The sequence below is a fragment of the Procambarus clarkii genome, chromosome 90, assembly GCF_040958095.1.
Source record: "Procambarus clarkii isolate CNS0578487 chromosome 90, FALCON_Pclarkii_2.0, whole genome shotgun sequence".
NCBI classification, from domain to species: Eukaryota; Metazoa; Arthropoda; class Malacostraca; order Decapoda; family Cambaridae; genus Procambarus; species Procambarus clarkii.
Window position 1 is genome coordinate 8,816,117 of NC_091239.1, and position 21,516 is coordinate 8,837,632.

The window sequence follows — 21,516 nt, forward strand, 5'->3', positions numbered from 1 at the left end:
AGTTTTCAGCCATGATATTAGTCTGATTATCACCCTCTTGTGTGTGTCATGAATTCACAAAAACTATATGTACCTACAAGAAAATATGAAGGCAATGTGACAAAATCGAACTTACATTACACTGCCTTAATATTTTCTCACTCTTTCTATGTGTTTTGACTTTCAGACAAGCCTCTTGTATGGGATGCTGTTGAATACATGTACATATTAGTATGTTTAGTGTGGCACATATGGTCTGGCATATGAGACATACAACACCCTAAAAGACTCAGGGGCCCCAGGCCGGGCTCGGGGAGTAGAAGAACTCCCGAAACCCTCTCCAGGTATGTTCCAGGTATATTCAAATGTTCAGATTTCTAAAGGCATTTCTTAAATTGGCTAACTTTGCATATGCAATTGGTGATATTCGTGTGATGTGGGCTTTAGGAAACAGGTTTGGAGTGATATCAAACCCCCCCCCCCACCCCAGGTGTTTTCATTTATTATCCTATATGGTATTTTGTGTCCGGTATTCTGTTGCTAGCAACCAGCTTCCTCATTTTGCATTTGCTCAAGTCAAAATATAATATCTACTTATTGGCCAATTCCTACAGTTTCTCTAGGCTACCATGCACTCTTGCAGTAGTGTATCAGGGGAAAAATGTAAGTCCTAGTATAGTATTGGCAGCTGTGGGACTCTGCTGGTGACATCTTGCCACCCTGAAATTCCTCCTTTTATTTTAACTCTTTGTATTCCATAGCCAATGTGTTATCCATTGGAGAACCTTTCCCTTTTCTGTTTCTCCGGGAGCCGGTGGCTGAGCGGACAGAACACTGGTCGCGTGATTCTGTGGTCCCGGGTTCGATCCCGGGCGCCGGCGAGAAACAATAGGCAGAGTTTCTTTCACCCCTGATGCCCCTGTTACCTAGCAGTAAATAGGTACCTGGGAGTTGGTCAGCGGTCACGGGCTGCTTCCTGGGGGGTGGAGGCCTGGTCGAGGACCGGGCCGAGGGGACACTAAAGCCCCGAAATTATCTCAAGATAACCTCAAGATAATCTCCATGTTGTGCACGAGTCACTTGTGGGGTTCTGTGATAAAGACTTTATGAGTCCAAAACTCTGCAGTCTGTCCATCCTTATGTGTAACCCTGACATAGAATTTTAATAAGTTTATAGGGAAACATTGGCTGTTCTTATCCATTTAGTGTGAGAGAGGGGAAAGATGACAAGAGAGAGAGGAAAGGAAAGGAGAGAGAGAGGAAAGAGAGCATGGTGTCCATCGGCCTTCTGAATTAAATTTTATCAAAATATATTAAAGTTTCATGACTATGGCATTTTTTTCATACGTGGTTCTTATCATGCATTCTCTTTCACATTTGCCATTTCTTAATTTCTAAAATATATTAATGCACGTTTGCAGGTTTTTTAATGGCATGGACACTAATGCTAAAGCCAGGTACTATAATAAAGTTATGTCTAGCTTAATGTGTGTACTCTCTGTGCAAGTAAATGTGTGATAATCAATTTGTAGTTAGTGTTACGCACATTGTGATAGTAGATGGAAAGTAGATGGTGGGGGGGGGGGGGGGGAGGGATGGAAAAGTAGTTGTGTACTTTAGTTACAGTATGAAAGCTAAGCACTTTATGTCCGGTCTCCCATTTATTTGTTATGTGACACTTTCCCACTGCCTATGATTTTGGCATCCACCACCTCCCTTAAACTGTTTCAACCTTCTAAAAATCTGTTCTCAAAATGAGAACTTTCATATCTTATTTTCAGTACTGTACCTGTCTTTTCTTTGCTTAAATCTATGGATTCTTATTTTTGAAGTGTAAGGTTTAAAAATTTCCTCCATACCAATTATGTCAATTTGTCACTAAATTGTATGTGGTGATCACATTGCCTCTTTTACTTCTCTTATTGGCATGTGTGTGTAATGATGCAGTCCTCACAAGATTACCTCAGCCATTACGTGTACGTGTGGGGTGGTGTTCATCTTAACATCTATCTATATTACTGAATATTTTTGGATATACCACAAACTCTCATATCAGCTGATAAGAAAAGAAGTGATATTAAACGGGAGAAGAAGAAGAAGAAAACGGAGATAGGAAGGAAGGGGAGACTGTGTTAAGTAGGTATAATTCAGAATTTAAACACTTCAAGGTGTGTGGATTTAGGGCCACTGCACTGTACTAAAGCATACACTGGGTTCTTGGCAATTCCAATAATTGAATTACCTGTGTGTGCAATATTCTCAAAACATTTAGCAAACAATTTAAAATTCCAAGATAAGAAGTGTTTATCCTAACCTTCTCCAGAATCTGATGATAAACAAACAACGGCAATAATTATTATTTCGGCACATTGGCGTCTGGTGTGTGTGTGACATCACTTCGGGAATACTGTACAGGCTACTGAAGGTGACATGTTGGAGTCAAATGCATGCTGCTACATTTAAGTAGTTCATTTACATATATACTTTACAAGCATGCACAATCTGCACTTCTCATGAACTCTTCAACAATGACAAAAAGCTAACAGCAGCACAGTTCATAGACAAGACAAAATCTAATGAATACAGAGAGCACAGCAATTTTTAGAAGTATCTTAAAACACAAAAACAAAAAAAATTTAGAAAACCACATCAATTAAAATAGAGGTTATTGAAATATGTAAGCCAAGAAAAATTAATTAAACTAACAAAATGTCCAAAGTTAATACAAGGCATATCACTAATAAAATACTGCTATAAATAAAATACAAGTAAAAAACAGAGATAGAGAGAAAAGACAGGAGAGAAAAGAGAGAAGAGAAAAGAGAGAAGAGAAAAGAGAGAAGAGAAAAGAGAGAAGAGAAAAGAGAGAAGAGAAAAGAAAAAGGGGAAAGAGAAAAGAGAAAGGGAAAAGAGAAAAGAGAAAGGGAAAAGAGAAAAGAGAAAGAGAAAAGAGAATGGGGAAAGAAAAGAGAAAGGGAAAAGAGAAAGGGGAAAGAGAAAGGGGAAAGAGAAAGGGGAAAGAGAAAAGAGAAAGGGGAAAGAGAAAGGGGAAAAAGAAAGGGGAAAGAAAAGAGAAATGGAAAAGAGAATGGGGAAAGAGAAAGAGAAAAAAGAGAACGGGGAAAGAGAAAAAGAGAACAGAGAAAAGGGAAAAAAAGAGGAGAGAAAGAGAGAGAGAGAGAATGAATGGGCCATTCAGCATCACACTGGCTCACCTGCTTGCGAGGAGGATGGGGGCGGGTGGCGCTGGCATCACCTTCCACTCCTCGGCTCAGTACCACCTGTGATGATACTGCGGGCAACGCACGGTGAGCCAGTGTTAAGCCGTAACCTCCGCACACACAATAACACATTCATTCCCACCCATTAAACTTTTGCACTCTAAATTTGGCAGCATTTGCCCAGAAAAATATTAAACTGTGTGCAATTAATTGGCTGATGACTTTACATATTAAATTGCAAAATGAACTTGATTAAATCTTAAAAATTTACTTTACAGTAACAATTTAACTAAGTATTGCACTAAATTAAACATATCAAAGTTAAATTGATCTAATTACTGCACTAAAAGTAACATATTGTAAAGATTGTATGCATTCACTGCACCCTAGGGCATCCTAACACAAAGAATAATGACAAATTGTTCAAATTATGATAATTTTGCTTAGTGACAAGTTAAAATAGTGACAAACACACACACACTCATCCAAGCAAACCACACACCTCACCACCAGTCAAACAATAGCTGTATTTTACTCACATTTTTGTAGTTAAGAACATGATTTAGATATAAGAACATCCTGCACTAAAGTCTGACTGTGTGACCATTATTAACACATGAGAATCAATCTAGGGCTTTTACTAATACAGTATATTCAATGGGTTAATTCAAAGTTATTCTGCTCATGTGCTGAAATTAGTTTGTTCTTTGCAAACCAAACACAGCAATATGCAAAAAATATATATTATAAACAAGAATTAAGCAATTCTCAAACAGCCAATAGCAAACATTATGTTAAAACTTGGAAGATTCAATACTAATGAGGAAGGGAAAGCAACACTAAAATCCTTTGATATAAAGACCATAATATATTCTCACCAGTCAGCAAGACACCACACTGAAATGCCTATATATACCAGCTCAATTATTAACATAATGAATGCAAGAGACATCATATTTTAGCCAAATTTTCAAGAATAAAAATACGTAGGTCAAAGTTATAGTGAATAGTCATTCCCTGTTATTCTCCTTATTTCCAACAAGCCTCTCTGTTACAAAACGGTAACATCAAATATTTTGTAAACAAACTACAGTACATGTGTTTACATCACAGAGAAAAGAGGAATCCTTAGGCCGGCATATCTCAAGGTACGGACAAAGTTTTCAGGCGAGTGCAAACGTCACAATGATTTAACCCTTAAAGGGGGCAATACATTTATAGCCGGGGTGAGTAACTATTGTGGGATGGCGCACCACAGCTATGTATGGTTGGGAGTACTGAATAAGATTTAAAAGTCCCACGGCTACAAAGGGTTCACATCAGCTTCCTCAGGGCTCTTGTAAACAGATGCCATTAAAAAAAAAAAAAAAATTGTGGCCAACATTCCCGGGTGTGAGAGCCTCAGTACTGAGTGAGCCACCAAGGCTGGTGCACACAGCATGAGCTAAAAGCACTGTTGTTCAGCTTGTGACCACAGCATTGCTTAAAAATGTCAAAATATATATATAACTGGTATTATTTAGCCATGATAGTACATGTATTACAGAAGAGCCTGACTGTGATAAACACTGTGTACAATGTTCAGATATCAGTAAATACAATGATGTTCAAGATGTTCACAGCACTAGCCACAGCATACTGCCATTGTTTCGTACATCTTAGAATCTTCAAATGATTTCTCATGATCTTTTACAAAATAAACTTGTGGGAAATTATTAATTTACAGGATTTAGTAACCAGGATTCTGATAATAACATTAATTTTGTGGTGATAATTAGCAATGCAGCAGTGTCTGTGAATCATGACATAGGCAGAAAGAATTATCGTTATGTAGGAAAGACAACAAACACCCTACAAGCTTGCATTTGGCAATCGAGGGCTCTATGGGCTGACTCAAAACAGATCGTGCCAGAGACCCACGAGGGAATTACCAAGGCCTGAAGACAACCAAGCTGAAACTCTGGGCAACAGGGCTGCTTGCCACAAGAACAGTCACCAAATGCAACCTAAAGAACACCCCCAGCCAAGGGGCCCAAGCAGAGGAATAAAAAATTTGTGAATAGCCCAAGGCAAGGCTTTCCATCCTGGTGGCCAGGCCTCTTAGGGGGCTAACTCCCAAACACATCAAAATAAATAAATAAGTTTTGTAAATAGAGTGGTAGATGGTTGGAACAAGTTAAGTGAGAAGGTGGTGGAGGCCAAAACCGTCAGTAATTTCAAAGCATTATACGACAGAGTGCTGGGGAGACGGGACACCACGAGCGTAGCTCTAATCCTGTAACTATACTTAGGTAATCACTTAGGTAATTACCAGAAAAAATAACTAACTGTGCAAGGGCAGCATTAGTGGGCACCCAGGGGCAGAAAGTCCTGAATGCACGTAGTCCAAAGTGCAACAAGAGTATAGTCCACATAACAAGACAGACAGACAAAATGTCTGTATGAAGGTAATACTAAAATAAGGAACACAACAAGAAGCCAATTGCCCTTGCAGGACAAAAAGTCCAGGGATAACTGGCACTTAGCTTGTAGCAGCAGGGGCTTGGCCATGACTGGCAGACTGGAGCACTATTGGTGGTACTTCCATCATAACATCAACAACAGAACTGGCTGGTCAGGGAAGCCAGCTGCTGGCTAAGGCCGGGCCACCTGGTGGTGGTGATTGGTACTATGAGTTCCGAGTTAGTTTCACCGTAAATAATCCTTGTCCATTGTGAATAGTTTGCCGAGTTGTTTTAGCTGTTTTGAGGCTTCAGTGTCTGTGAATCAGCTGTCTGTAAGACTTTGCCAACTTTCAGGATGCTTTTACCAAGGCAAATTCTCACTCGGCTTCTTACATCTCTGTGAGAGGGGCCAGGTTCTGGAGTCTAGTAGGCAGAACATAACTCCAAAAACTAATGTGACCTTTTAGTGTGGAGCAATCTCACAAAGATAGCTTCAGGTACCATAGAATAATTCAAAAGGCATTATTCCTCTTACCTAAGTAAAGCAGACATTGTAACTCAAAGGATTTCTTCTTTTCCTATTGAAATGGAGAGACATCAATGAGGGAATATGGCCTTCTCTTATTCTCATCGCTTGCGGAATGTTCCAATGCATAAATGTCTCCAGAATGAAATTTATCATTTTTCTGGCCCATACTGCATCTTTATATGTTTTTTTAATAAATCTCATTTTTGTTATTGGTTTTGTTCATTTGTCTTTACTGTATTTTCCATTTTATCCATATTACCTGTCAGTGGGCTATAGACATGTTTTATAGTTACTGAACAGTATAATTATTGTTATATTATTACTGGTTTCAGATATTCAGTGCAACACCTCCACTTTACGCACAGTGAAAATTACAGTAATGTGATGAAAAAGGAATAAATATTGAAACTAAATGATAGAGTTCAATCTGTGACCTTATCACATCTAGTACAGTCAACAGGGCTCACACCTAATACGAAAACATTTTAAGATCATGAAGTGGTAAGTCCCACACCACTGAAATATAATTCCACATAATACACCCATATTACTCTATATGCAAGAGGCTAATCTGGTTGATGATGAGGGCCCTCATCATTAATCCACTGCACCATCATACAATAATGTTTCCCCTCCCCCACCCCCCCCTCCATAACCCCCATCCCCATACTTGCTAAATCATTTTCTTTAATATATAAAAAAAGTCCATTTTCATAACAGTTTCTACGACTACCTTTATGGCTGGTATGCTAATCTTCTTGCTGAGCAAATGTAACATTCCTTTGTCTTATTTTGATCATTATGTCTTAAGTTTTCACCTCATTATATGAACCCCTGGGGGTACATATCGGTCGCCAAGAGAATTCCTGCTCTATCTCTAAGATAGAGACAAGTTCTGAGCAGTACTGTACAGAACCTGTACAGTACTAAATATATTAATAAATTACATTAGAATTCTTCAATATTTAAATGTTTTGTGATACAAATCTTAATTTACTGGTATGACAAAAAATAATCATTGGCACCCATTACAAATCTCAGGAAAATAAAAAAGTATAAAATATACACAAGGAAAATATAAATAAAAAAAATGAAATGTGTTGGTTATTAAAAACAAACATGCAATAGTCCAAAATATAGAAAAAATTAAGACAGACTAAGCAAAAAAAAATTAAATACACAAAAAATTATTATATAAAAATAAAACAAGTGTAGATAAAAAATTTTATCATAAATTTTATGTCACATAAATAATAAAAACACTTAAATAAATATAACAGCAAAAACAACTTACTCTAATTAAACCATATAATAATAATAATAATAATAATAATAATAATAATAAAAATATGAACAATAACAATAATAAACATTGGCATATTTACTAATGTTGCCACACGCATGTACCGATAGTAAAACCTGGACTGATAACACATGGAGAACCACTTAGCAAGGTCTTCTTAGCATTATCGATTATCTCATTTTTTTTGTGCGACGAAAATAATGGCACTGATTAAATATAACTGTAATACTACGAGGGATATATTTGAAATGGTGTGTGAAACAAGGCTACATACTAAAAATTTACCAACAGTAGTGAGAATGTGCAGTGCACAGCAATAAATACAAATGACCCGCAGATACCATCACAGACAAAATTATTTAGCGTATTTGCTGCATGTATATCACTGAACGCACGTGCATATAATGCTACACCCCTGTACATAATTACCTTATTATGGTTAAAGGAAAAAGAGCTAAGCTCGTGGTGATTCGTCTTCCTTGTAGTCTTTATAATATAAAATTGTCAAGCATAAGATGATGGCATACACTACTCCCTCCGGCAGTTATGGACAAGGAAACCGAGCCCAGGGAGGGGCCGACGCCCACAAAACACGTGCGGAGAGGGGGAACGGAAAAACCCCACACCACAAAACCGCAAGCCCCGCCCAGAGGGGTAGAAATACCCCGGCGGGGAATCCCACCTATCAAACACTCTTAGAGCAAATGCCTATTTGCTTATGTTTTCATGACATCCAAGTTTCCACAGCTTGTATCCATGTCTTCTAGCTCTTGATGTTTTGAGTTTTAAGAAATTCTCCTTATCATTTTTTGTTGAATCGAATAATAATTCCACAGTGACTGTATCATCCCTTTTTCTTCTATCTTTAAATTTTGACATGTATATCTTCAACCTTCTCTATTCACTCTTGAAGGTATTTAGTAGTATGTCTTTGATATTTTTTTTAGTAGATCCCCCTATGTTTTCTAAGATGAAGGGGTACCAGGCAATAGCTATATACTCCAATTAGGTCTCTCATATTTTGCAAACAGCAATTTAAGCATATTTCCATTGATGTTAAGTTTATGATTTAGGAACACTGTTAAGTCTCTCTCCTTGACCGAGTTCTTGAAAGTTCTTGAATATAAAGATGGTTATATAAAGAACATGGCCTTGCCTCACCAATTCCAAACTCAATTACTTGGCATTTGCATAAATTAAAACTCATGAATCATGTTGGAGGGCGTGGCCACTGCTTAGGACTTTTTATATCACCCAAGCACTTTGCATCATCTACAAACATGTTCATACAGCTCTATTCCTGTAGGTGGTTTGCTGACATTTACAAATATAATTTTTTGGGGCAAGAGCCAATTCCCCTAGTAACCCCCAACTTGTGACCTCCCTCCAGTTTGATTTGTGTCTTCTGATAATGATCTCATCTTTCTGTGAGAGTTTAATCATCCTGTAACTTCTCCAGCTTCCAAAATACATCTTTTTTGAGACTTTCAAATGCTTCGAGCTATGGTCCTTCTCCTCTTGCTCCCTACCTTCTACAACATTAACTACTTTTGGGATAAAAAAACTCACACTTGGGTATTTGTAAATTTTATGTAAAGATTTTACACCAAGTCTTTCACACTCTCCTGAGTGCTTTGTCAAGGTCTGAGTGTGTGATTTGGACGACACTTCCATTACTCGTTGAGATGCAAGTCTCGTCCTAACCACGTGCTCAGACCTTGACAAAGCACTTAGGAGAGTACAAAAGACGTGGTATGACTCTTTACATAAAATTCACAAATACATAAGTGTGGGGTTTTATCCTATGTTATTATGTCTGTGAGAAGACTTCCCTGGAAACACAAACCGAAACTGTCTCTATTTTCCGCTTGTTACAACTTGTAATAAAGTTGTTACATCTTGGCTTAACGTGTTTATGACGTATTAGAACGTTGTTACAACTTGCTATATTGGTTGTTATAACTGGTTAGGAGGTGTTAAAACTTGTTCGAACGTTGTACCAACGTCGTAGTTTCGGTGTGTGTTTGGCGGGTTTACCATTACTTATTACCTAATTTTGCTATAATCTAATATTTATCCCTGTCTTTCCTTGAAACTATGTCTTCCTCTTTGCTACCAATAAGAATAAGGAACCTGTTACAATCTAATCCCAATATGAATCTAGTCTTTCATTCTCACCTGATTGTAGGCCTGTTGCCTCTTCCACTATTTGAGCAATCAATTTTTTTCCCTTTCATCACATGAGCAAGAATTTGCACCATTTAAAATTTAGTATTTCATTTCTTGCGTACCCTCTATAGTGTTATCTATAGTGCATAAAATATACTGTACAGTACATTGCATTTATTTCATTAATTTTAGACAATCTATTTTTTGCCAGGGAAAGCATTCCCCTATTATAAAATGCCATCAAGTCTTGTAAGAAAATACTGTATAGATATATTTCTAGTTACGTAGTTTTAAGTTATGACTGGATTCCAGATTTCCTGCAATGAATCCCAAATTTAAAAAGAGGGATGCCAGTATTGTCTGTCTCTCATTTTCTCTGTCAGTCTTTGAGTGAGTGATAGTGTATGCAATTACCTAGTCTCATTACAGGATGAGAGTTATGCTTGTTGTGTCCCATCTTTCCTATTAAATTTGTCATACGATTTTGTAACCTTGGCACCCACCACATTCTCACTTAAACTGGTTTAATTATCTGCAACTTTGTTCGCAAAAGAGAACTAATGGACACCTCTTTGGTATCTTAGCTTTCTAATCTTGAATCTGTGACCCTTTGTTGCAAATGCAGCAGTTTTCTTAATTTCTCCTTGCCAACTTTGTCAACTTCCATCACAATTTTCTTGGACTTGTACTAGACTCAGTAGAAGCCTTGAGACTTTTTGTGGATTCAGTGGAATCCCAGGTAGTATAATTTATACCACAACATGGTATAAGTCTTTGCACAGGTGCACAGCTGAGAGTACCCTGATCATTGGCTCAAGTCACCTCAATGCTCAAATTGATTTTCTCTATCTACATTTTTATGTACCATAACAAACTGCCTGACAGTTCTGACCAGTGTAGAATGAAATCCAAGCACAGCAGTCAACACCAGAAGTGATGCACTGAAGTGCCTGCAGTATACTAGCACATCCCTAAATCTAGCCACATCACTGCTATTATTATCAGATTCCTATCACTAAATCATGAATATGAATCATTCTCCACAATTTCCCTTTCTAAAGGAACACGAGGTCATGTTTGATGATGTGTAAATACACGAAACAGCGGCTGTGTGCTTTGAGCATCTGCCTCCAGCTGTGAACATCATAACTAGCATTGTGTTCACTGATATCTGAACAGTCTATAATCTATATCACAGTCACGATTATCTATGACACTATCACTGCAAAATAATCAGTTACTTATTTTATTCATCATTATTAAGTGCTATTGTAGTCACATGCTGCACAGCACCACCGAGTTCCTGCTGCTTGTGCTACCCTTGGTTGCTCGCTCAGTACTGAGGCTCTCACAGACAGCACGGATGCAGACTTTTTTTTTTCAAGATGACATCTGTTTACTGGAGGTCTGAGGAAGCAGCTGTAGGTCTGAGGAAGCAGCTGTGACCCCCCCTATATCCTAGGGAGTTTTGAATCATTCACTTTACCTACAAATGAGTTTTCTCGGTGAGCACACCATCCATCAAACGAGATATCTTGGCAAGAACAGTACAAGGATTAAGATACGTTTTGCCATCATACTTAAGCAAACATTTTCAACTGTACATTGTATACCAAGAAACAGAGGTTACCTAATGGTAAACTCACACACTCAATTGGAGAATGGTAAAGATGAAAAGTACCCATTTTCATACTCAAAACACCCACAAACTTGTAAAATTTGTATATTTCTATGATGTAGATATATACATGAAATACTTTGGACTGCAAAGACAGAGCAAATCCATAGAAACCCTTTTAGGTGTCATCTGATTTATGAAGGCACCATCAAGGATTGAATCATATTAATCTCATTAAACAGAAGAAAATATTGAGAAAAAATATGGCTTTAAGTGCAAAAGAAAAGCACTTTTATGAAAAGTATTCAGATCTTCCTTATAGTAAGAATCTTGTGCAGTCATGCACAAGATATTTTGTAAGGCAGGTTGACATTTTGCAATAATGCAGCAGGGAACTTTTCAATCCATCGCTGCTGGGTCATGCTGATGCTATGGAGGCACTGGAGGAGCTCAGTCCAGGCATTAAGTGCATTTATGAAAAATTCAGCCTTTCTAAGAGCTATCTGGCATTATAAGCAACACCAAGCAGTGCTCTTGCTATCTAACGGTCCACTAAATCACTAATCCTGATTACAATTAACGAGCAGCACTGACACAAAGTCTCTTGACCCCCAAGGCGAATGGCAATTCTCCAGAGAGCCCAACAGATATGAAAGGGAAGGAAATGGAAGCAACCAAATGTACTGCCCAGGTAAGAGCTTTACATATCCACTCAAATCCTGATTTCTGGCTATCTTATCCAAATGCTCCCTGAATCAAGAATCAGCAGAAGCAGTCAGAACAAGAGAGAGGGTGCAACTCGCCTGGCCTACACTGTGTTGTTGAAAGAAGTCGAGTGAGAAGAGGTCATCAAAAATCACACGGGACAAAAATTAGCTTGACTGAATAGGTCACATTTTAAAAAGCACCCTCCAGAAACCTTTAGCCTCTAACAAAATTAAGGCCTAAGAAAACTGAGGGCACACAACATAGCTGTGTTTTAGAAAACACTGGGAGATAAAATATGTGGGCAAAGGCAACAGACAACCCAAAAAGGACATACATACGAGTTTAAGGCCAGATCAGTGTCAATCCAGTCAGCATCTCGAGCAGCTGAAAAGGTGCCAACTGAATCTTGAAGGAATGAGTCCATATGGCTTTATAGTACAAGAAAATATCTGCTGTCAAAGCAGATGCAAATACAGTAAAGGCAATTCACTCAAACTGTCCAACCAAGGACACTCAAACAGAAGCCAGGAGGTTGTATGGAATAACTTGATATATGACCACATAACTCACAAAAACTAGGATTGAGTCCACTACTAACCAACAAGGATAATGTTTGTAGGACAAAAATGTATATGTACACTATTTACAATGTTTCAGCACTTCTGTATACTTTGGTACTTTTTCAGCACGTGGTATACTTCATTACAATCATACATATACAAGTTCAGCATGTGGCTGCCCATGGCACCCACTTTGTCATTGCAGGAACTCTATCAGTGAAATACACTACTCCCAAGGCACACATTCTCAGTATTGACCTTGGATGTCTAGATCATCGACCATATGTATAATAGGAGTGATATAAATAGATACAGTATACTGTATAGAGATAGAAATAGGCCCAATATGAAGCAGCTCCTATTTATATTGATAAAATGCAAGAATAATAATAAAAAAGTTACTCAGTTATGCGTAAGTTGGAATTTTCGTGTTTCAACATCAAGAAAATACGGGAAATTTATTTATTTATTTCATATCAAAGAAATTATATAAATAGAAGCTGCCTCATATGAGCCAATAGGCCTTCTGTAATGCCTTTATTATTATGTTCAAATAATGATTGGTTGACCTGGTGTACTTCATTACAATCATATAGAGTTCTGAAAACCATATGAACGTAATCGGTATTCATATCATGTAATCATAATGGAATTTTATACCATGATTACTGCATCGACACAGTAACATTTGCTTAAGATACCTGCATTTACATAGTAAGGTAATCCGATAATAGGATTTCTTCATGAATTAACATATAACGATAACTGCATTTTAAAGAAAGAACTTAAGAAAGCAATGGGCATTAAGGACCCACATCTCAAGAGATGTTTTACCCAGTCTAAATACAAAAACTTATGATGCAGAGAAATTGGAAATAAGACAATCATTCAATTGGAGCCTTAAGTTCCAGAAATGTCTTTTCATTTAGGTAAGGAACAGAAACTGACCCTAGGCCAGGAAGACAAGACAGACAAACCACAAGGAATCTTCAAGACAGTTTTGGGAAACCTTCATCCCCCCCTATCAAAAGTGGAATTCAGATCTACACTTAAGCAACAAGACCAGTATGGCCAATAATTTCAAATACATATGTATAAACGAGAATGTTTGGCCGAGGTTGGAGGCTAAATGTTTGGGGCCAGCCTCACCCAGCTTTCAAAGATGAAACAATAGGGGAGGGCCATAGGCTACTTGGGACTGTAGCCTATGGCACATTTAAAGAAATGTTGGCATCTAGAGCACCCCCCACCACTGAAATTTTAATGAAGTCAATTTTGAAATATGGGGTTACATTTTCTGTAGTGTTATTTAGCAGTTTATTTAGTGTTCCCTAATATTACATTTCCTGAGAGGGAGGGAGGGAGGGAGAGAGGAAAGGGGAGAAAGAGAGAAGGGAGAGAAGAAAAGGGGGAGAGGGGGAGAAGGGGGAGAGAGGAGAAATGGGAGGAGAGAGGGGGGGAGATTGAAGAAAAGGGTGGACAGGGAAGGAGATGGGAGAGGTGAAGAGAGGTGGATAAGGGAAGAGAGATGAGAAAGGAAGGTGGAGAGAGAAAAGGAGAAGGAAAAACAGAGAATGGGAAGTGGAGACTGGCATGGGGTGGAGGGGGGAAGACACACCTGGGTACAGTCCAACACCTCATTTAGTAAAAGATAAAGCCTGCAAAAACACAACAAAAGCTAAGAATTGACATCTTAAACCAACAAGGTTTTAAACACATGTTATGGAGCAGTTACTTAAAACCCCCAGCTATTGGCAGTGGTTTAAGCAACACAAAGTCAACACAACAAACTAGACACCCTTTAAGAAATTTATTGATCACCAATTAACGAAAGTATTGGTTAGGATAAAAACCCACATTTGTGTATTTGAGAGATTTATGTAAGGAATTTTACACCAAGTCTTTCACATTCTTCTGAGTGCTTTGTCAAGGTCTGAGTGTTTGATTAGGACAAGACTTACATCTGAACGTCTAATCAACGTTGATTAATGATTAGACAATGAGATGTAAGTCTCGTCCTAATCACACAGACCATGACAAAGCACTCAGGAGAGTGCAAAAGACTTGGTGTAAATTCCTTACATAAATTTCACAAATATACAAGTGTGTGCTTTTTTATCCTGTGTTATTAAGTCTGTGAGAAGACATTACCATTACTAAGAAGTATTGGTAATATCTAAATAATTAAAATCCAAATACTCTGGCAACGTACCACATTGCATCAAGCTTAATTACACAACACTACACTGTAGCAAACAATGGACAAACGTAACGGCTGTAACAGCTGGTCAACACGTTCTCAACACTATAACATTCTACAAAGAATAGACCTGGTAGCCAAGGTAGGAGTTAAAAGCTAATTCTAGCTTAACCTCCATCAGACCACAAACACAAGGATGAATAAGGGAAACTTAAGACTTAGAAAAAAGCACGGAATTCCACTCCTAGGTGATCGAAGGTAGAACAAAATGGAAAATACTGTAATTACCTAAGTGTTATAAAAAAAAGTGTAACACTTAGGTAATTACAGTATTTTCCATTTTGTTCTACCTTCGATCACCTCAACCTCACTGTACCTCAAAATACATGTTAAGGAAGTACTGAAAGTACCTGCACACTGCATAACCATGCTCTACTTAACACAGAGCTAAGAAGCCACAAATAGAATAGCAAACTCTAGTGCAACTGCTCTATGGCAAGTCCACAAACAAAATATTTGTTGAATTCGCCAGTAGTCAAGTATAAAGAGCCCTCGTAGCCAAACCAGACGCTTTAAACTAGCCCTGTTCGTCCTTGTGTTACCAAGTAATGCTTAAGCCTTTGAGGGTTTTATGAGTGAATTTTCAGAATGTATTTGGGCTTGGGTGTGAATATTTTCACATCTCCTAAGAACCAGAGTGCCCACAGCACTATTGCAATGTGCAGTCCTATTGTGGTTTTACAAGATTTCACTTTTGGGAGAAATCAGGTTGGAGAACTCAGAAATAATCAATTAAGCTTAAAAAAAATGTTTTCCTTCAAGTAGAGGAAAATTTCACAAAACAATTACAGTAATATTTTGCTAGCACAACACCTTCGTACAGGGAATTACTTTCTCAAACATCTGAATTTTAATTCAAAAAGAAAACTTGAAAATTAAATGTTAGTCAAGAAAGACAAAGCAATAGTGAATAAGAGATGAAATGTTAAATAAACAATAAAAATACGCACCATGTTATTGTAGTTTCCACGGCCTTGATAAGCACCACCTCCACGATTGTTGTAGTTGCCACGCCCACGACCTGTGCAATTTAATACTGTTAATCCACATTCATTCAGTGATAGGGCTTGAAATGCAGTATTTACAGAGTTACAAAGGTAAGTGAAGCTAGCAGTGATTTGTAATATATTTTATCATACGCAAGGCTGCCTACAGCAGCCAGGTTATGAAATATTATCTTTTGCTATTAACAGATGACTCTGAAGCTCAAATACCATTACACCATTTAACTGAATGAGGGGAAAAAGTCAACATTTGCTACATTCCTGCGAAATGATTACTCAATATAAATTGAAGTATTTAATCCTACACATTCATCTCGATCCCATACAAACTAAATATCATCTACTATTAAAGTCTGTCTGTTCTCATCTTTGTATCTATCTTCATATGGTGCTTTCACTATAAGAATGATAGATTAGTAAAAACTTACAAAAATGGCAACATTTGTCAATATGCCATTATTATTGATTTTTTGTAAACTAATATACAAATAATAAACTAATTTTGTAAACTAATATACACAAATAGTATATAAACAATCATTTTTATAGGCATATAAATATTATTTGTAATGCATAAATGTAAAAAAAAGTTTAGTTTAAAGCACAGCCTGGTCTTGGTAACCCAGAGGAAGCAAAATACTGTACCATTATACTGATATATGCTGTCTTTTAAGCTTCTGAAGCCACCCTGCACTGGCTCTGAAGGCCAGTATGGAACATGTTTTTGCTAAATTAAATTTGTGGACAGCCAAGATGTACTAATAATTGACTAATAATTGTGTGTGAACTACACAGATAGCATCATATGGTTGCCTATAATTAGATGGCTTACTAGTCCAACAGGCTGTTGCTTGGAATGGCTCGCAGGCCTATAATTATCTAACTGCTTCTTGAACCCCCCCCCCCGGTGTTCCAACTAAATTTTTTATCCTTACTGAGAGAGTACTGAATAGCCGTAGACTTCTATGTTCATACAGTGCTCTCTAATTGTGCCTATGGCATCTCTGCTCCTTACTGATTCTATTTCGCATTTCCTAACATATCGTTTACGCCAGTATGTTATCTTACTGTGCAAATTTGGGACCTCAACAGAAAGATTGATGATATTCTAGAGAGAGAGATAAGAATTTTGCACCAAGATTGTAAAATTTTGTTAAATTGTCTGAATGTCTATTGCAAATTGTCTATATACCTAGTTATAAAAGTATTTGTGTGTATGTCTGGTAACATACTACACGTGTAATTGAAGAACTGTATATGTTTATCACTTAGAATGTTCAGCAATATGTTTATTGTTTGTGACATGTCTATATGTACGTATGAACACGTTGTACTGAACGGGGTGAGAATAGCTTGAGCTACCTCATCCCTTTGTGTGTATTTTACCTCAATAAACTTATTTCAATTTGGGACCTGGCCTTCAAGTATCTTCCATGTATATATTATTTGATACTTCTTGTTCCCATACCAAAGATAACAATTTGAGACAGTTCCTATAATTTAGGTGCTTTATCATGTCTATGAATGCCACTATATGTTCTCTGTACTCCCATAATTTCAGAAATTTCTCCTGCTCTGAAAGGAGCAGTACCAATCTTTACTCAAAGAGGGACACCACCAGTGATTAAATAGTATTAACATTGTGGTGGAATCCCTGAATTTGAACATCCTCATAAGCCATTCCATCATTTTCCTGACTGCTGCTATATTTGCTTGGTTATGTTCACTAAATGTCAGGTCATCAGACATCATTGTGCCCAGATCTTTTACATTTTGGTTTCCTCTCTCTGAGTAGATCTGACTGGGTTTTGTATCCTGTATTTTGTTTAAGTTCTTCATCTCAACCATACCTATGTACCTGTAACTTATCGCTGTTAAACCTCACCATACTTTCCATTGCCCTATTGAAGACCTTATTAATACTGTATCGACTTTTAGTTTTTCAGTGTCTTCTACAAACTTAATTTTCAATGTTGATTTTTGTATCATCTCCAAAGGATGATATGAAGCTCTAAATTATATTTTTATTTGATTTGATTGACTGTTACTCTTTGCATTCTGTTTAACAAAAAATTTAAAATCCACCTCCCTACTTCACTTGCTATGTTTTACAATATTTTAAGACATGAGCAAAATATTCTAGTTCACCTAGCATTTGTGTTAGAAAATCCTTTCAAGCTAAGGATTCCAATTTACTGCAATCCGACTGAGTGTGCTCATATTTCACATTAATTTCTAGTACTGTACACACATACTGTACAGTATTCATATTCAATGTATGTGTAATTACTTGGGGTGTACAGCAGTTGCAAGATGTGAGCTACCCTCGTGGTGTCCTATCTTCTCTATACCCTTTGTCATATGATGCTTTGAAACTGCTTATCATTTTGGCATTCACCACCACCTCACTTAACACTTTCGACCTCTGGGGACGGATTTGACATCCAAAAATAATGCTGCAGATGTCCGGTGGGGACGCATGTGACATCCAAAATTAAAATATGTTAAAATTCCATTTTTTACCCGATCGTTATGGGACTAGTTTTAAAATGCACACCTTTATTTTGTGAACAATTTGATACCAGAATGAATGACGTACCATTAAAATTGAGGTGAGAAAACTGAACAGAGAACACACATTTTAGTGGGGAGAGATGAACGAAATATGCCCATGCACATTCTCTTGTATCTTGCGGTGAAATCCAATCTGACTGGACTGCGTACATCTCGCTAACATCCTTACCAACCTATAAACCTTTGTTCTGTTGAACACCAGATCCAGAAATGATGGGAACTCGTGTGACCTGCATAACATGCCAATGCATAATTGTGTTTGGAATGAGATTGATGAATATGTTCATCCATACAGTATATCTTGCTCTAACTTGTAAGCATCCCAAATTGATTTCGTAAGTCATCCATTACCAATAATCTCCATTTATATGCTCTTTTCATTTACCCTTTTTGCAAACAATATAAGACCTTATTTGGTGTCTTGTTCTGCCTTTGTCCAAAGTAGTACAGTACAGTCAAATTGGTTCTCGACACTTACTCGGGAGTTCTGGGTTCTGTTCCTCAGGACAGAAATGGCTAGGCACGTTTCCTATATTCCTATCTGGTAGATTCTGTCTACCTAATAGTATATTGTTACCTGGGCTAATGAAGGGCTCATGACAATAATAATTTAATATAAATTTTTCTCTGGTTTCCAATCTCCAGCTGAACAATGTCAACATCATGTAGGCTATCAAGTATTAAATCTTAAAATATAAATACAGGTACCTGAATTTCTTTCACCAGTACATACTGTAACTATCTCAAACTTAACTATTTTTCTATTAAATCTCCAAACTAAATAGCCACTTGAAAACACAGCATATCCTCATTTAGAATTCTCTTTTCTAGTTTGGTGCCCATCAATGTGACAATATTCAGTATTTTCTCTTGAATTACATAATGTAGTTTAAGTGTGTTTGAACACTCCTCATTTAGGTTAAAAGATAAAAGTTTATTGAACTTGCTTGCTTCCTTTTTTTTGGACACACTTCACTTGTCTCAGGTGATTGTTGGTTAGCTTTTATTCTCCATTTCACTGGCTTGGAACCCTATCTTCTTGAGTAAAAAATAAATAAATTCTTCTTTATTCTTATTCTTGTCTACTTGTTGACAACAACTCCACTTTCCTTATTTAATTTGATGCCATTTCTGAGTAAGCTTCATACTGTACTTATCAATTCTTCTGTTGGTACAAATGTTATCCTTGGTTGTGGGGCCTTCCACTGCTGTAGTACATGTATATATTTAAGTGTTGTTACTGGACAAGAGCTACTCTTGTGGTGTCACATCTTCCTAGTGCTCTTTGTCCTCTGCAAAAAGAGAACATTCTTTCATTTTTTGGGAACTTTGTTTCCGTAGCTTGAATCTATGACCTCTTGTTCTTGAAGGTGCAGGTTTAAAAATTTCCACTATCACGTTTAAGTCAATTTGTTACTATTTTTGTATGTATTGATCATATTGCCTCTTTTTTTTCCTCTTATCTTCTAGCCATGATATGTTTAAAACCTTCAGCTGCTCTTTATAGCTCATTTTCTTAAGTTCTAGGATCTTTCCTTTAGCCTTATTAGTTTACTTTAGAACACTGCCTGCCAATTGGTTTACATTAAGGTGCCCAATTACTGCAATGTTGTTTGCAACATCACATTACCCTAGAAAATACCAGTGATACAAAAGTGTCATCATTGGTTTGTCATGTAGTTTGAAGGGTGCTAGTAATCCAGCCTAGCATATGGTGAGATATCAGGAGAAACTTAAAACATCAAGGGTGTGCAATGATTTAACAGACTCTACGCATGTGAGAGCCACGACTCGTCTCCATGTGGAGAGGTTTTCCCAGACCATGTGATATGGGTGAATTTCTCACCACAACCCAAGAACTAGCATTGAGAATTCTGTATTGGTTCAACAAGGTGTGACCATCAAATGTAGAGACCATTGGTCTAATATTACTCTATCCTCATGGTTAGCCAGATATAAACACTTGCATTCCATTTAAAACATAAACAAAGACCGAGACATCCCAACACATCAGTTCGACAGAGGCGGATGAGAAGGCTGGCCTAGAGCAAATTCAAAACAAGAATTTTTGCCACACCAACAGAGCAGTGTCAAATTGGAAATAAGCAGCCTAGTTGCCTGCCTTATTGAAATTCAAGTCTTGTTGACTTAATTATTATTTGTTTTTCATAGATTCATTATCTTAAAAACATTGCTATTCTATGTTTACAGTATTTAACTAAACAAATTCAGGTAAAATCTTCCTAATTTTGCAAGGTTGATATATATGAAATAATATTGATTCCTGTATGCATTTAGGTTTTAACAGTCCAGATGTGGAGTTCAATGCTGAAAACTGGGTACAATAATTGAATGAAATGAAAGGTCAATATTCTTGTGTACTGTACTATATATCCATGTTTTAATTGAATTTTTTTTAGATAAAATATCTTACTTTTCAATCATATCTTCAGTAAATTAAAACATTTAAAGTTAATTAATGAGTACTTATTCATTATTTAAATTAAGCATTAAATACCTTCATTCACTTGAATTTCCATTCTGGATTCCTATTTGTTCTTTCTCATACTATCATTCCTAATTAAATTATTAATTCATTCCTAAATCCAACTGTTCCTTCTGAAATACCCAGTTCCAAGTAGAGTACAAGCAAGAAGATCTGGACTTGGTTTAAGCTGATATATGGGTTGGGCCTAATCATTGAGAATAAAGGTGAATAATGTCCACCACGGTAAGTAATGTCTATATTTGACCAGACCACACACTAGAAGGTGAAGGGACGATGACGTTTTGGTCCGTCCTGGACCATTCTCAAGTCGATTGTATCTATACATCATGTCTATATATTGACGCCACGCTGGAGTCGCAAATTCCAGGATTGGCCTGATGTAATGATGCACAAAGTTCTGAATGATTTTTTACTCAAGTTTCTAAAGGTAGTTCTTATGTCACCCAACCTAGCATATGCTGCTGATGATATCCTTTGGATCTGGGATTTGGGATACAAGTTTGATGTGATATCAACCTCCAGGTCTTTTTCTCTACCCGATTCCTGAAGGACATCATCTCCCAATTGATACCATGAGTCAATCATTCTGCTCCCTGCACCTATTTTCATTACTTTACACTTACTTGAGTTAAACTCTA

At 37.1% G+C, this 21,516-nt stretch overlaps 1 protein-coding gene across 10 annotated transcripts in view; it reads right to left on the reverse strand.

Moving 5' to 3' along the window:
* The window catches only part of LOC123746533 (sex-lethal homolog), a 109,762-nt gene that overhangs the window by 6,639 nt on the left and 81,607 nt on the right, over positions 1-21,516 (reverse strand). For 9 of the 10 annotated variants that reach the window (XM_069318305.1, XM_045728092.2, XM_069318306.1 and 6 more), the window contains exon 6: positions 15,742-15,812. In XM_069318305.1, the coding sequence (XP_069174406.1) occupies positions 15,742-15,812 (71 nt within the window). Of the gene's footprint in view, positions 1-3,194; positions 3,272-15,741; positions 15,813-21,516 lie in introns of all 10 variants that reach the window. The other variant, XR_006771517.2, reaches the window with a different exon arrangement.